This window comes from Melospiza georgiana, chromosome 7 (assembly GCF_028018845.1).
Source record: "Melospiza georgiana isolate bMelGeo1 chromosome 7, bMelGeo1.pri, whole genome shotgun sequence".
Taxonomy (NCBI): Eukaryota; Metazoa; Chordata; class Aves; order Passeriformes; family Passerellidae; genus Melospiza; species Melospiza georgiana.
Genome location: NC_080436.1, coordinates 20,659,535 through 20,675,153, shown reverse-complemented (window position 1 = coordinate 20,675,153; position 15,619 = coordinate 20,659,535). Strand labels below are relative to the sequence as shown.

Here is a 15,619-nt window from a genome sequence, read left to right as displayed (position 1 = left end):
CAGAGCCGCCCTCTCCCCCGCCCCGCGCCGCTGCGGGGCCGGGCCGGGCGGAGACAGCCGCCCCCCTCGGGCACCTCCTCCCGGCGGCGCGGCGGAGGCGGCCGCGGCCTGGGCTGGGGCCGGGGGAGCGGCGCGGCGGGAAATGGCGGCCGGGCCGGGCTGAGCTGAGGGGACGGAGCTGCACCATGAGGCTGCTGCGCGCCCTTCTGCGCGGCGCTGCCCCGGGCAACATCCCGCAGCAGGTGGACTTCTACTCACGCTTCTCCCCCTCGCCGCTCTCCATGAAGCAATTTCTGGACTTCGGTGAGTCCTCGGCGAGACGCCCTCGACCGCTGCCCCTCCTCCCACAGGTGCCTGTGAGGAGCGGGACGGCCACGACCCCTCACCCCGTCAGCGCTGCCCGGCTGTTGCTTATCTGTTAATGCTGCGTTTCTGGCAGAAAAGGGCTCTGCTTCCTTCTGGGGCAAGGGAGCCCAGTTGGCTCGTTCCCGGAGACCGCGACTGTGGCAAGGTTGAAATGTAGCTGAAAACTCCAGTTTTTGGCACCAGCAGGCTAGTTGGGTGTTCTCCTGCAGAGCCCGCAGTGCTGGGGAGAGGATGGGAACAGCTGTGACAACTGGTAGCGTTAGAGCAGTGACTCAGACAGGTGAGACTGGTTAAGGCTTCTGCTGAGCAGCACGCAGCCTTTTAAAGGCATCTGCCAAACACGTGAAGCGTTCAGCCTCGGCTGGCACGAGGGGCTGGAACAGTCATCACTGCGCTGTCACTTGGCCTGTGCCCTACAGAAACAGCTTAGCCAAATGTTGCCGATTTAAAAGGTGTGTGAGAAAAGGAACAGGATGCAGACACCGGGAGCCATCCTGGAGGTTTGGAATCTAGTCTTGAAACTGAGTAAATCAGTAACAGGATTCTCAATATTACACTCAGTGCCAAAACCACTTCTAATGCTTCCAGGTTTGACTGTCAGCTTGGAAAGAAAAGGGATCACAGGAATTGTTCTATTCTGCTTCAAAGCAAATAGAGAAAGGTTGTGTAAGTCACACTGAGACATCTTTTCAAAACCTGAGGTTGGAACCATTCTATAGTATGCTCCCTTTCTGTACCCAAGGCAATTTGGTGTGCATACATGTTTACATGTTATATATTTAACTAGTCAATAGTTTCATGGCTTTTTATAGTTTTGCAAATAAAACCTAAGTGATAACTAATCCTAGAATCCAAGACTTTGTATAAGCAGGAAGACTTACAAACAAGATTTTCTCACAATTATCTGCTATCAGTTCACCCATCTATTCAATGTTTCACTTGTGCAATGAAATGTATCTGACATTTAAAACTCCAGATTCCTACAGGAACTTCACCATATGTTCTGTTGCCACTGTACTTTTAAGCAAAGAACCTTGCAATTCAGAGTTTGCTTTGACTTGTGTTATTTTACCATTACTGATAAAATGCTTACCATAAAATCAATGTTTATTTTCACGGCACACTATATCCTTGTGTCAAAAGATAGGCTACTTTTTTGCTCTTAGTACCTGAACATAAGGTAAAAATAGTCTTGAAAACTTCTACAATATTTTTTTCCTCTCTTTTGCTTAAGGATTTAATCCTTACAGATTTAATCTTTAGAGATCCTTTACAGAGAGTAAAATCTAATAACAAAGACTGCAACACAGAGACAATATTTCTCTGTAAGACATTCTGTAGCCATTATAATCTGATGGTGTTTACTTTAAGGATTGTTTTTGCTCCTTTTGCAGGAGTGAGTCAAAGAGGAAATAATAAAATCTGGTAAAGCTAACTTAAAAAAATGAAATATTCTGTAAGCAAATTCAGGTCTGGTCTTGGGTTATAAGACCACAGTATTTTCTGTAGGAGTTTTATCCATTCTTTGCCTAGATATAGACTGTAGCTGCACATGGGAAGAGAGTCATTTTCCTGCTCTATACTGCCTTCCATATTTGACCCAAAATTGCAAAGATAAGGCCTTCAGATACAAAAACTATTTTGTGAAATGTAATTTTGTGAGTGTATGAGGAATTTAACAATTGCATTTACACTTTAATACCTCCAATCTGATTTGTTCTTGGAATTTTACCCAAGAAAAGGGAAAGGCCAGTAATAGTCATGCCTGTGCAATCTGAGTAGGGAGAAGAATGAAAGGTTTCTAGGCAGAGGTCTTGTGTAGACAGTGCCTAATGCTGGTAAGTGCCATTGTGGAGGAATTTCTTGTAAATTATTCACTTTTTTAATTAACTGACTTTCCTTCATTACTGTGTTTGAGTCTGCATGCTTTAAACTGCTCTATATGGTGAAGATTTTTCGTGTTTAAGGCAGTCCCAGCTTCCTTTTTTCTTTCCTCATCCCTTCCTTTGATCCTCTTTCCCAACTTCCCCTTGCCAAATGGAAGGAGTGAACTGAGCAGTAACACAGGAGTTCCTTTGTAGGAGATACATGTTGTGAAACACCAGACCTGAAGTACACACTCCACTGCAGCAGATGGGCAGGTTAGAAGTTCAGAAGCTGTTTATGTGACAGTCTTTAAGTCTAGAAAGAAGTCTGGCTGAGAATGAAGTGCAGCATTTCTTAGTCTCTTCCCCATGCTGCACCCTCTTTTCTCACCTAGGAAAACAAGCTTTGTGGGAGTAAAACAGGTCTTGATTTTAATAACCACATTTAATTGCCACCCCCACAGATGACACTTGTTCTTACAAAAGGACAGGTCAGTTATCGAAATAGGCAGTATTTTCACTTCCAGCTTTTAAAAATGTAAAAATTTAAATGTATTAGTATCCTAATGGCTAAGCAGAGTAGCTGTCCTACTTTAATTTCTTTCTCACTATTCATGTGAATTTGTTCACCTGACTTCTGTTCCTGTAAGACTGAATTTAAGCTATAACAGATTTAGCTGAAAATGAGATCTCTGTTACTGATTTTATTTTCTGAAAGTGTTTGAGGATGAGTTATGGTAATTCACTAAGATCAGCAATGAAAAGCAGGGTGTATGGGACTATGATACTTTTCAAGCATCCTTCTCATAAATAGTTGCCTGTGTTGGTTTCATTTGCTTCTCTGACATGCTCAGAATGACATGTTGGTCAGTGCTGGTTAGAGTTTACTGCAAATAAAATGAACAATATACATGGATAGAAGCCATATTTAAAGTTGAACAGTATAGGTCTGTAACTGTTGCATTAGTTTCTGTTCATATCTTGAAGATTCTCATTACTGCAACAGGAAGGTTTCAGTATGCCATAGATTTTGAAATACAAGTGGGCTGCTGCCATGAAAGAAACAGCCTGGTGGAGTCTGCTTTGAAATCAAGGTATAGGCCTCTTATGCAAGAAATTAATTTTGTGCAGTTCTCTGCCATAGTATTGACTTCATTCTGATGTCACATTGGTCTTAGGGTCTGAAAATGCTTGTGAAAAGACCTCATTCATGTTTCTGCGACAAGAGCTGCCGGTGAGGTTGGCAAACATAATGAAGGAAATCAGCTTGCTTCCAGACAACCTCCTGAGAACACCTTCAGTTCAGCTGGTGCAGAGCTGGTAAGAACAGTGACATTCCATTCCTTGCAGGGTGACCTCCTGCAGATACACAGGTGGGAGGAAGTCACTCTCTTCTATTGAAAGGACTTTCATAGGCTTGGTGCATGAACATCATGTATTAATACTGAGATGCTAAATATACCAGTGTGATCAGAAACTAAATTTACAGATGTGGGAAAAAAGCATTAAGGAGCAATTAGAGAACTCCAAGGGAATTAAAAAATCATTAAGTATTTCACACATTCATGTATGAGGAATCAATTTTTTTTTATAAAAAAATCCACCAGAAGAGTGTTTAATAGGGAACTTACCTTATAGTGAAGAAGCTAGTTGAAGAAAACAACAGAAGCAAACTAAGGTACAAAATGTTTGCAAAACATAACAGAAACCATTTACAAGACAAGTTATTGCAGACTGAGAGTAAAGGTATAGAAAATATAAAGAAAAAGCAATAGGAAATTCCCAAAGCCAAAACATAAAACAACAGAGAGAACATGGAAGTATTAAAGTAAAAAAGACATTATTTGAAAAGTAAAGTTTGCTTCCAAGTAAGGAACATAGGCATAAAGTTTTTAAAGATGAAAGCAAAACAAAGAGATTGCTTGGCAACTGCTAAAGGCACAAGGATTTCTGTAAAGGCTTTTAAAGTTATCTGCCAAAATCTGCCAGTAAGTGGGATTGACTAGATGACTGAATATGAAAAGAGCTATCAATGAAGATAGCTTAATGAATTCTTACTGAAACACAAATGCTTACATTCTCATGATACTAGATGACACTGATCAAATAGGAAATTAATTCCATTTGGGCAAATGCAAAGTAGAACACAGGGAAGAACCTCCTCTCCTGTGGGCTTGCTTCCTTACAATGGAAAAAGAAACGTTGATGCTGCTGGGAATATTTTTCTGCATATGTCAGTTGATGGCAAGAAGGAAAATAGTATTAGGAACTAAATAACCAATGGGTAGGAATATAATTGTACCACTGTGTTAGCCCATTATTCCCCTGAATTGCATGCAGCTCTATCCTGAACAGAAAAGACCAAGAGGGATAATCAAAGGGTTGGAACAATTTCTACGTGAGGAGAAACCAAATAGAATTCTTCAGCTTGGAAAATACGTATCTAAGGAAAGGGATGGCAGAAATACTTAAATCATGCACAAATGGAAAGATTTTTCTACTAACAGGAACACGCAGGGGCTGCAAATAAGTGATCCCCTACTGGGTTTAAACCACAAAGATGATATTTTATGCATTCTAATTAAATTGTGGTGTGCATTGCTCTGGAAATTTTGGAAGAAAACATCATAAATGGATTCAAAGGAATCTAACAAAATTCACAGGGAAACAGGTAGAATGATTTGGAAAAATGCAACATTGGAAGTCCACAAACTGCTAACCAGAGAGATCTGGGGAGACATATTAGAATTGATCTTTATCCTCTTTGTTTCATTGAAAGGTATGTCCAAAGTCTTCAGGAGATTCTTGACTTTAAGGACAAAAGCTCAGAAGATTCAGGGACTGTTCAAAGGTAAAGCTTTGCTATCACATACATCTTGTTAATATTGTATTGGAGAATTGGCAGAAAAACAGTAGCTGAAATAAAATTTCCTATCTCAAATCTTTACAGAAGAATTGCAGCAATGTCATCCCCTGTCCCTAAAGGAGGGTACATTAAACCAGGAAATTAAGCACTTCAGCATAATGTCATTCTACAGAATGCTCTGCTCTGTCCTGGCTGACCAGAAGTGCCATTTGACAGGCATGGGTTGTTCTGCATGAAAACAGTTAGCACAGTTTTCTCTTTCTCTTGGTTGAATCAAGATAATAAATAAATAATAATTTTATAAACATTCAAAATAGTGGATTACTGATTGTTTCAATGCTAGTCACCTGAAATGTGCTGTAAAACACTGACCTGCCTTCTTATTGCAGCAGGCAGATGTGATATTTTTGTAAGTCTTCATTTTTGTAGACAGGCACTGTTTGCTGGAGGATGAATTTCCCTTGAAAGTGAAATAGTTGATGGCATGAATTCATTTTAGTTTTACAGACACTGTGATAAAAATCCGGAATCGCCACAATGATGTCATTCCTACGATGGCTCAAGGAGTGATAGAATACAAGGAGAGCTTTGGCATTGATCCAGTCACCTCCCAGAACGTGCAGTATTTCTTAGACCGCTTCTACATGAGTCGCATTTCAATCAGAATGCTCCTTAATCAACACTGTAAGTGTCGAAAGGAGGGCAAATGATGTCAGTACCATGTCAGCTGTATTTTCCTTTAAGTGCTTAATATGTACTAAGGTGCCACTTAGGAGTATACTATTTGCCTTGCCATTTATAACTCATTCTTCATAAAATTCCTAAAATATTTATTAATAGTACGCTTTTCAGTATGGTGAGGACTGAAGTTATAGATTGTCTGTAAATTTTTATTTAGCAAAATGGAAGACAAACTAAAATTATAAAGTTACACTGGATATTAAATTATGTTTTCTTTTTTGGCAGCTTTACTGTTTGGTGGGAAAATTAATCCAGCTCATCCAAAACATATTGGAAGCATCGATCCTAACTGCAATGTTGTTGAAGTTATTAAAGGTAAATTCAGATGATAAGAATCCTGAAAACTTACATGGGAGTCCGTCCTAAGAGTAAATACACATCCCGATATGCATGTATTGTTTCGTTCTTGCCTACCAGGAGCAGAAGTTTTATTGGACATGAAATACAATTTTGTTTCTTTTTCCTATAAATGCAGTTTTTCTGAAAAGTACAAATCTCCCTGACAGTGCACAGTACTTTCAAAAATTTTATTTTTGTAGATTCCAAAGGAGAAAAAGAAAATGTAACTTCCTGTGTTCTTTATTATAGATGGCTATGAAAATGCCAAGAGCCTTTGTGATTTATATTACATGAGCTCTCCAGAACTTATCCTTGAAGAGTTGAATTGTAAGTGAATGTGTACAAGGCATACTCTTGAACATCATGATGGCTTCTTCCAAAGGAGCTGGTGGTGAAATGTTCTGCTTTTCACATTGTTCATGTGTTCTCTGTATCTACTGGGGTTTTTTTAAATCTGGCAGAATGCTTTCCCCATTCCTCCCTTTAATCAGAAAACTGACATGAGTAGAAGTTTTTGATTCTACAGCTGTTGATATAACAAATTTTAGCAGGCTCCTTCCCTTGCTAAGATTTCATGTTTCTTCACCTGACATTACTGCATCTCACCCTCTCTGCATTTCTTGTGACACATTAAAGATTTATACAAGACTTTCTGTTCCATCTTTGTGATACCTATGAGGAGGTTGTTTGAAAACATGATATGATATGCCCTACTCAGTGATCCCATAGTCGGTTTTAAGATTAATTTCTAAAGCAGCAAGCAACATTTGAAAAGATTTCTGTTTAAATTTTCCTTCTTTAAATTTAACAATACAAATTCACATTCTGAATTACTGTGGGAATGAATAAAGACATCTCATTTGCCATTTAGTTATTTGCACTCTCTTCTCTCCAGCTAAATCACCAGGACAGCCTATGCAAGTGGTGTATGTGCCATCACATCTCTATCACATGGTTTTTGAACTTTTCAAGGTCTGTGCACTTACCATTAATTACACAATTCTTTCCTACATCTTTGTTTACTGAGACTGTATTGCTTTGACTTTTCAAACTGATTCTAGATCACAGTGTGTTTTTGCAAGTGCAAACTTATTGCCATTTGACTGCAGCAACACAGCTGCCCTGTACTATTAGAGAAACAATGATTGCATAGAAAATGAACAGCTTAGGAAGAGGTATCTCTTTAACCCAGCCACTGAATACCTTCTGAATAGACAGCTTAAATCTTAAAATGTATGAAGACATTAGTTAATGAAGCAAGTTAGATATACCATAAATTTGTATTTTCAAATCTGGTAGAATACATAACATCTCCTACAGACCTTTCTCCAGCAGTTTAGTCCTAGACTTTTCTTGAACTTTGTGCCATATTGCATGTGCTATGTGCATTATAAAGAATTCTAGAACACAAATGCTGTACGTTAAACTATTCATGTTTCCTTTAAAAAATTAAATATTTGAAGTCTTAATATTCTAATAAACTAAATATATACTGATACTGAATAAACTAGGAATATAAAAAACCCATTCTAAACCAATATACATTTGTTCTGATTCTTAAATACATGATGAAAATAACTACTAAATGATATTTTAAGTTAATATACAAAGTGAATAGGATTTAAGTTGTACTTGGAAATTACAGAATGCAATGAGAGCCACCATGGAACATCATGCTGATCGAGGCATTTATCCTGCAATTCATGTACAAATCACGTTGGGAAATGAGGATTTAACTGTGAAGGTACTCTTTTTTTTTTACTAGTCTGAAAGTTATTTTGATTAGCATTTTCCTTTCCTGTCATGAGCAGCATATTAGTAACTTGAGCTGGTGATCTGGTTCCATCAATAGATTGTATGTGATGACGTTTGTAAGTGAAAAACCCTTATGGGATTTCACATACTGCCTCGTGAAGAGGCTGCAGTCATTTTGAGGGCTCTGCAATAGCATCCTGCACTTGCTTGTGTCTTGCCTAGCTTAGAAGCAACCATGACTAAAGTAGCATCTTAATACAATTGTAACATCAACATTTTCTAAGTGACAATGACAGAGCTATACAGGTTTGAAAGAACTGAAGAAAGGGAAATATATATTGTATATTCCACACAAAACAAACCTCCTGAAGTACAGTTTGCAGCTTCTTTTTTCTGTACAACACCCATCTTTGATTTCAAAGACCAGCTGCAAGCACTGTGTTTTTCATAGGTCTAACTAAACTGGAGTAAAATAACTCCTTTGACTTACTCCTTCAAGTAATAGATTTTAGTAAATGATATTTAAATATGGCAGTATTCTTGAGGAATAAAGATAAAATACACAGAGAACCTAGCATTTGCCAAAAGGTATAGATAGTGACTTCAGACAAAAGTGTGATGAACAAGATAAAAGTAATGCACAATTCAAGCAGAATTTCCTTTTCTCCAAGAGATTATGAATGCTTCTTATGGCAGTATTTTATTTAATGGTTTGAATAAAGGATGAAAGGGAAGGATTCGTTACTCTTTGGTCATTGTTGAAGATGAGAATTAAAAGAAAATCTGTAACTTAGTAGGAAAATCTGTAACTTACACCTTCAAATAATATTTTACCGTAATTTTTTCTGGCTTATTGTTTGAGAAGCTGTCTTTTATAAAAATGTATTCGGGGATATAAAGCTAAATGCTCCTTTTTGTTGCAGATGAGTGACCGTGGTGGTGGTGTTCCTATGAGGAAAATTGACAGACTGTTCAACTATATGTATTCAACAGCACCACGTCCTCGTGTTGAGACATCACGAGCTACACCTTTGGTATGCAAGATTTTATACCATGGCATCCTGGATAGGTCTAATTGTCACAAAAACCATTTAGCTAAAGCTATGAAATGCTAATTTTATAGATATTGCATTGAGTAATATTTGAATTTTACATAATTTAAGCTTAATTAAAGTATTTTTCAAAAAATAACTGAAAATGGCATAAAATACCAAAAATTATTTAAATTTGTTCAAGATTCTCTTTTTCTCTACTAAACCTAAAAATCAGCCACCTCAAGCAGAATACTTAGCTATGCTGCACAATCCAGTGAGAGCAGGATTCAGAATTATATTTGGAGCCACCGAATGAAAGGAAGAATAATTGTAGCAGTGACTTTAGATCAAGGCCATAGTTAATTTGTATTGTGTAGTCAATTGTACCAACCCCTAGCAAGGATGAAGGTACACAGATGTGAGAGGGCATATGAAGAATCCTCTTTAATCTCATGTGAGTGTAATAAATGCGCAAGAAATGAAGCCTAAGCTCTCAGAAATTAGAATCTCTGAACAGCTTTCCTGTATTTATTCTCCCACCTTGCATCATTTAAAAATGTATGCAGTTCTGCATGTAGATGACTCTGCAACTTACTAAACATCAGATCTTTACAGAGGAGTGTCATGTACACTCACTGAGATTACCTCTAAAATGTAAACAAAAATTATTATTTAAACAAAATATTTAGTATTTAAACAAAAAAAAAATCACACTTAACACTTATGGGCTCTGTCCTGCTACTGCAGCCAGGGCTTGGCAGAATTCCAGTATAAGCTGCAAAGTCACAGATGTAGTGTCTTGAACCTTTTTTATATATTCTGATGATGGTGTGTATTTGATTTAAGAACTCTGAGTACTTAAGATTAGGAGCTCCATGAGTGTGGTGCAGACACACAGCAGTGTGTTCTCCAATGGCATCTCTTCAAAAAGCTGCCATAATGCAAGAAGTGTTACCTACCAGCCCTGCCTGACAAAGGAATCAAACAGTTTTCTCATAATCACGATCATTCATGCATTCTTCTGGTTTTGGGGTATATAATAGCTTGGGGGAGGGCATAATAGTTAACACCTGAACTCCTGTTACTGTCAAACATCATGCTTAGTTTGTCTATTTTACCTATTAAGTTTAAACAGAAAATGCTGCTGATTAATGCAATTAATGGAAGTGTTTTCTCCTGATCAGGCTGGATTTGGTTATGGCTTACCCATATCACGTCTGTATGCACAGTACTTCCAAGGAGACCTGAAACTGTATTCCTTAGAAGGCTATGGTACAGATGCAGTTATTTACATCAAGGTATGATGTAACATTCTACTCTATCAGCAGCTCTAATCTGAACTGCTAATGGAACTCCTTGTTCTGTTATGGTAACTTCAATTAAAAAGAATCATCAGCTAGAGCCTTTTCTCCTTACAGGCCTTATCAACAGAATCAATTGAAAGACTCCCTGTATACAACAAAGCAGCCTGGAAACATTATAAAGCAAACCATGAAGCTGATGACTGGTGTGTGCCAAGCAGTGAGCCAAAGGACATGACCACTTTTCGGAGTATGTAGCTTTTTCCTCAGCAGCTCCTAAGTAGGTTTGTCTGTAAAGGGAATTTAGAAGACCTGATTTATGATTTTGAGCCACTTCTGATATGTGAAAGTAATTCTAAATTTGAGTGTAATGAGGCTTTTCTGAAATAAAAGAACAACAGCCACCAAAACCCCCAAACATGCACATATAAAAAAAGGTCATACTTCATTTGTTTCACTTTCTATTTATGACTGCTTTCAGAGCTAATCAAAGGAGCAATATATTGGTTTTTATAGGGATCAATGCCACAGCTATCACATCTGGTATTAATTTGTATTATTTAAAAATAATTTTATTAGAAAAACTATTAAAAAAGCTCACTGGAACATTCTTCCATTATAAAATTCTACAGATTAATGAAAAATTTGTGTAAGAAATACTGAGCTCATTGCTATGCCTTTGAAACTGTATGGCACTTTCTTTTATCTTAAGCATGCTGAAGCTTAATTTTGCAAAGTTAGATATGTTGCCTACATACACTGCCTACATCAAGGTGGTGTTTTCAGCTATAGAAATCACACCTCTGTAGGGATAAAAGTTTTTTAAAAGCGTTTTTAACTTCTACTACTGGTATAATGTATCTCAGGTATGTGGTGGCATCAGTTCTATTTCTTTGGTTGTAATGTGAATATATGATAGATGTGAAAAACTTACCTTACCCTGATCATTGTGAATTAAAAACAGCATTGGCTTGTGTACAGTAGAGAAATGTTAGTCTTGCATTTGCTATATTTCTATAGGTCATACCAAAATGCAGTATCAACATTCTAGCCTCTGTAAGATCTCAGAGTTGGGTATGTCAGGTACAGCTGTAAATGAAACTATTTTAATAAACAGATTCTTAAAATTTGTCTGTAATAGGGCATCTCTATTACTTTGACAGTATAAACTGCCTTCTCAGGAGTAAGTAAAGTAAGTAAATTAACAGTTTTTGAAAATACCTTTGCATTTGTGATATGCTTCTGGCCTCGTCTTTGTAGTAACTGGAAGTCACATTATAACATAAACATGATAACCAGAATATGTTAATCAAAGACAAATCAGAACATAAAGGGGAAGAGAGAGAGGGGAATGAATCTTACATTTCAGATAGAGTCCTTCCAATTAAGAATTCAACTTAACACCTACTATATGAGCTTTTTTCAAATCATATACATCCGTGTTGCACCTCAATCCCTGTCATTCCTGAGCATTTTTGGAGGGATGCAGTTAAAGCCATTGGGAACCAATGCTTTTCTCAGTTAATTAAACTGCATGTAATTCTGTGGGTTTTGTTCTGCAGCAGACATGCATACTCCATCTCAGAAACAACAGGCCTAGCTTTTGCTAGTTTACTATCTCTGTGCAGAGCAAAAGGTGAGATACCACAAGTGAAGGGGATAGGTAGGATGTTGGAAATTGAAGTCATGCTACTCTAGTTGCAGCCGAGCGAGATTCAAGATTTATCACCTGCTATTTCCCTAGCCAAGTTCTGCAAAACAACAAAATGGTTTATACCCTGGTTAAGCTACTGTAGGTAACTTTAATAGAAGTGCATTACAGACTGGGCTGTGTACAGTTAAACTGACAGTCTGAGGGAGTATTACTGTGTCTTAATTGCCACCAGATCAGTAGGGTTACCTATTCCACTCAAGCCTGTGGGCACCTTGAGGCCCCTATTCTTCCTTGCAAGGATGCGAGTTGGTAACTGGCACACCTTTCAGTCTGTAGGGCTACAAGTGAGGAGAACCAAGAGCTGTTCTCTTCTCTGGCCCTGCAACAGGATGTGAGAAATGCCACACAGTGTAAAATGGGGCCTGTACGAATGCTGGCAGGGACACTTGCAGCTATTGCTTTTGCTAAACTAAAGCTGAAAGTTACAGCAAGGGCTTTTAAAAAATCACGTCTGAAGCTGAGCATTCTAGCCTTTAAACCTTTTAACTAACTAAACTGATTTTAGTAACATCAGACAACTACAAGCAGTGTTTCTGAAGAAAAGCTAACAGTTTGTTTTCTGCAAAGTCTATAAAGTATTTTAGATATTACTGTAATAAAGTCTCTTTCATGTTCTCAGCTAACTACCAATTGAATTCTGATTACCAGAGCAACTTGCTGTATAATCATATTTGTAGTTATCTCTTTGCCTGCAACCCCAAACGACTGTGGTGAAAACACAAATGCATCGTGGTTTGATTTACAATATTTAATCATAGTTAAAAGTTATGAACTTTGGTAACTTTTGCTTTAAATAGAAGTGCAGAAGACAACTTTTGTGTTTAGTGTTTTCATTAATTTACCGAAGTCATTGTGAGCACACTGGTTAAGTTGAAGTGAATCACTACAGAAAAGTAGTATACTATCAAAATGCTGAGATTAATAGTTTTGTATGCAAATTAGCTCAGTCTTGCAGTGTAAAGTTAATCTTGGTCTGTGTTAATTTTTTGAAAGAATTGCTGCATCTATTCATTAAAACTATTGTGAAAATGAAACTCTGTTGGGTGATTGTGTAGCTTGGTAATGAGCTTGTTCAGTGCATCCAGTCCTCTTGTTCAATATCCGCCAGATGTTGAACGCTGTGGGCTCTGATAATCAGTGTTCTCATGCTCAGCTGCCAGGGGAGTTTATCATCCCTGCTGTGGCCCCTCCTTACCTGTCACAGCTCTGCACACAGGGAAACTTCTGAAACCATCATTTTCACCAGTCTCCTTCAGGAGAAAACTCTTCCCAGGGTGCAACAGTACGCTTAAAGAAAAAAAGGTAATATGGAATTCTAGCAATATTCTGTGTTCTAGGTATGAAAACACTCAGCTTTCTTGACTGAATTAATTAAATGGTGGTTTTACGTGGGAGATCCTGAGCATTTGATGATTCCATACTTCTAACTCCTTTCTCTTTCATCAGTAGGGCAGCATTCCTCTTTGGTTCAAGGTCTGTAAGTTTGGCATACAACTCAAATCTACTGTAAACAAAGTAAATAAGTTAAATCTTGACCAAATAATGCATAAAACTGAAATATAATATCTTTTAAAAAGTATTTATTACCAAGATTTTCAAACTTTATTTTGGAAATGCTTAGTGTGCAGAAGCATTTCCACGCAGTCCTTTTGCTGAAATTCTTAAGACATTTATACAAAAAAATAATAAATGTGAAACACCAACAGTGAAGTTCATTCATTTAATTAAAATGAAAAACAGTCCATAGATTTAAAGGAGAACTTGGTCCACATAAACGAGCTATGTAAGTTTTGTTCTAGTCCATTCTAGGGTGGAATTGATATTTAATCTAGTCTATGTTTCTGGAATAATCTAAATTAAGGAAGTGTTCTTGTAGTATGTCTAGAAAATAGTATGTAAATATACAAAACACCAAGTCATGTTCTAAGCTATGTCAAGAATCAAATCCTCCTTTAAAGAGAAATAATCTGTAGTCTACAACTGAACATTTAAATACAAGGCAGAAACCCAGGGTGTCAGTAATAATTTTTCCTACAATTCTTCTCTCAGTATTTGAAGTCTGAAAAACAGTATTGTTTAAAATTAGCAAATATATAAATTTGGTCCGCAAAAAATCTTGTCGCATGTAGAAAAGAGAAATACATGTATTGCAAATCGATCTTATTCATAGCATAAATCTATAAAACTATGTATTATTTAGGAAAAATAGGTTAAAAAGGATCTTATTTATAGGCTTAAACCTTGTCCCAACACCATATGGGTAGTGTACAGAAAACTTAGTATTATGCTTAGGATCCGTAGTTTGTGAAAACTACTTAGTATTTCTTGTTATTTTCTCAGTAAATTGCAACACATAGAATTGAAAAATGATATGCTACTAAAGTGAACTTTGAATGAAGTTCTGGAAGTAAAAGAATTAAAATAATCCTAAATTCCAAATACATGCTTTCTTTTTAAATTAATTTGACATTACCATTTCTTAAACTTAATTTTTACTATACATCTTTAGTGGCAACAGATAAACAGACTGTCACAGACTGAATTTGTTGGCAGGATTTTTCTATTGTCCCTCTATCACCTTTAACTCTATCAAATGCTAGCTGACTAATACTGGAAAGATTTTTAAAACAGTATTCTACTTTTCACAAACATTGATTTAATGAAAAGGGCATATGACACCTTAGAAGCAGAAATATTACTTAAGGCAGAAAGTTAAATTATTGTCCATTAGTACAGGCAGAGTCAACTAGAAATAAAAATACTGAAAACATTATTTCATTTTACTGGGCTGTAATGGGGAGGGACCACAATTAAAAGTAAAAAACCACCTACCACGTTGAACTGTTGAACTGTTGCACTTTCCCTCCTCCCTCAATTGTACAATTATATACAAATCTGCTGAACTTCCTCCAGTTTAGGCAAGTCTGCACTAAAATAAAATGGTCATTTTAGCAGCTTGATTCAAGAGTGGCCACAACTCTGCCAGTCTTGCGAACTTCTTTCTCCTTCTTTTGAACCTTTTCCTTCTGCTTTTCCAGTTTTTCCTGTGTTTTTCTAATATCCTTAATTTTTTTCTTTATTGTTGATCGGTCATTTTGACTGGTAACTCCCAAAGCCTTTGAAGGAGGAAAACAAAACAAAACCTCATCAGTGATTTTTTTCAACAGCACTGTTATCAATGCTTGTGCATTAACAGTATAAGAAAGTGTTATCCACCTTTCGACAAGATAGTCTGTTTATTTGAAAAATAAAGACTCAGGGCCACAGAAACACTGCAAATAATCATCTGGGTGACAAGGTAGGTAAGAAAACCAAGGCTAGCTCTTCAGTTGTAAAATAACAATTTCATGTTGCATTTTACAAACATGTAAACCCATGGGAATTCCCAGAAAATAGCATCATTTGTTTTAGTGTCCAGATATTTTCCTAGCTCTTTTTGCACACGAGGAATTTTTACTCGGTACCAACTCTGTGATTTTGCAGGCCTTTAAGGCGCATTATTAGGAGGCGGCCGGCAGGTGGCAGCAGCGATCCCTCACCCGCCCGGAGCTCCGGGCACAGCGCCCACGGCCCCGCGGCTGGCGGGGACAGCACTGACAGGCCAGCCACTGCTATCTTCCCTGTGCCCACGCGGTTTT

At 37.5% G+C, this 15,619-nt stretch overlaps 2 protein-coding genes across 6 annotated transcripts in view; one reads left to right on the top strand and one right to left on the bottom strand.

Annotated features, from left to right (window-relative positions):
• Positions 1 to 100: 100 nt before the first annotated feature.
• Positions 101 to 13,015, top strand: PDK1 (pyruvate dehydrogenase kinase 1). The gene is made up of 11 exons (XM_058028260.1): positions 101 to 303; positions 3,410 to 3,551; positions 5,011 to 5,082; positions 5,597 to 5,781; positions 6,064 to 6,153; positions 6,427 to 6,504; positions 7,073 to 7,149; positions 7,823 to 7,921; positions 8,856 to 8,966; positions 10,151 to 10,264; positions 10,385 to 13,015. Exons 1-11 carry the CDS (start codon positions 186 to 188, stop codon positions 10,523 to 10,525), a joined length of 1,227 nt encoding a protein of 408 aa, XP_057884243.1. The 5' UTR covers positions 101 to 185; the 3' UTR covers positions 10,526 to 13,015.
• A 672-nt stretch (positions 13,016 to 13,687) lies between these two features.
• LOC131085776 (neurabin-1-like) overlaps positions 13,688 to 15,619 on the bottom strand; it is a 41,217-nt gene continuing 39,285 nt past the window's right edge. For all 5 annotated transcript variants that reach the window (XM_058028248.1, XM_058028249.1, XM_058028247.1 and 2 more), the window contains one exon: positions 13,688 to 15,097. In XM_058028248.1, the coding sequence (XP_057884231.1) occupies positions 14,930 to 15,097 (168 nt within the window). In that variant the 3' untranslated portion in view covers positions 13,688 to 14,929. The remainder of the gene's footprint in view (positions 15,098 to 15,619) is intronic.

Excerpts from the sequence above, each read along its gene's own strand:
- PDK1 (XM_058028260.1), top strand. The coding sequence starts at position 186 with ATGAGGCTGCTGCGCGCCCTTCTGCGCGGCGCTGCCCCGGGCAACATC. Across the intron at positions 304-3,409 it reads GAAGCAATTTCTGGACTTCG|GGTCTGAAAATGCTTGTGAA; the intron begins GTGAGTCCTCGG and ends CATTGGTCTTAG. Across the intron at positions 5,782-6,063 it reads AATGCTCCTTAATCAACACT|CTTTACTGTTTGGTGGGAAA; the intron begins GTAAGTGTCGAA and ends CTTTTTTGGCAG.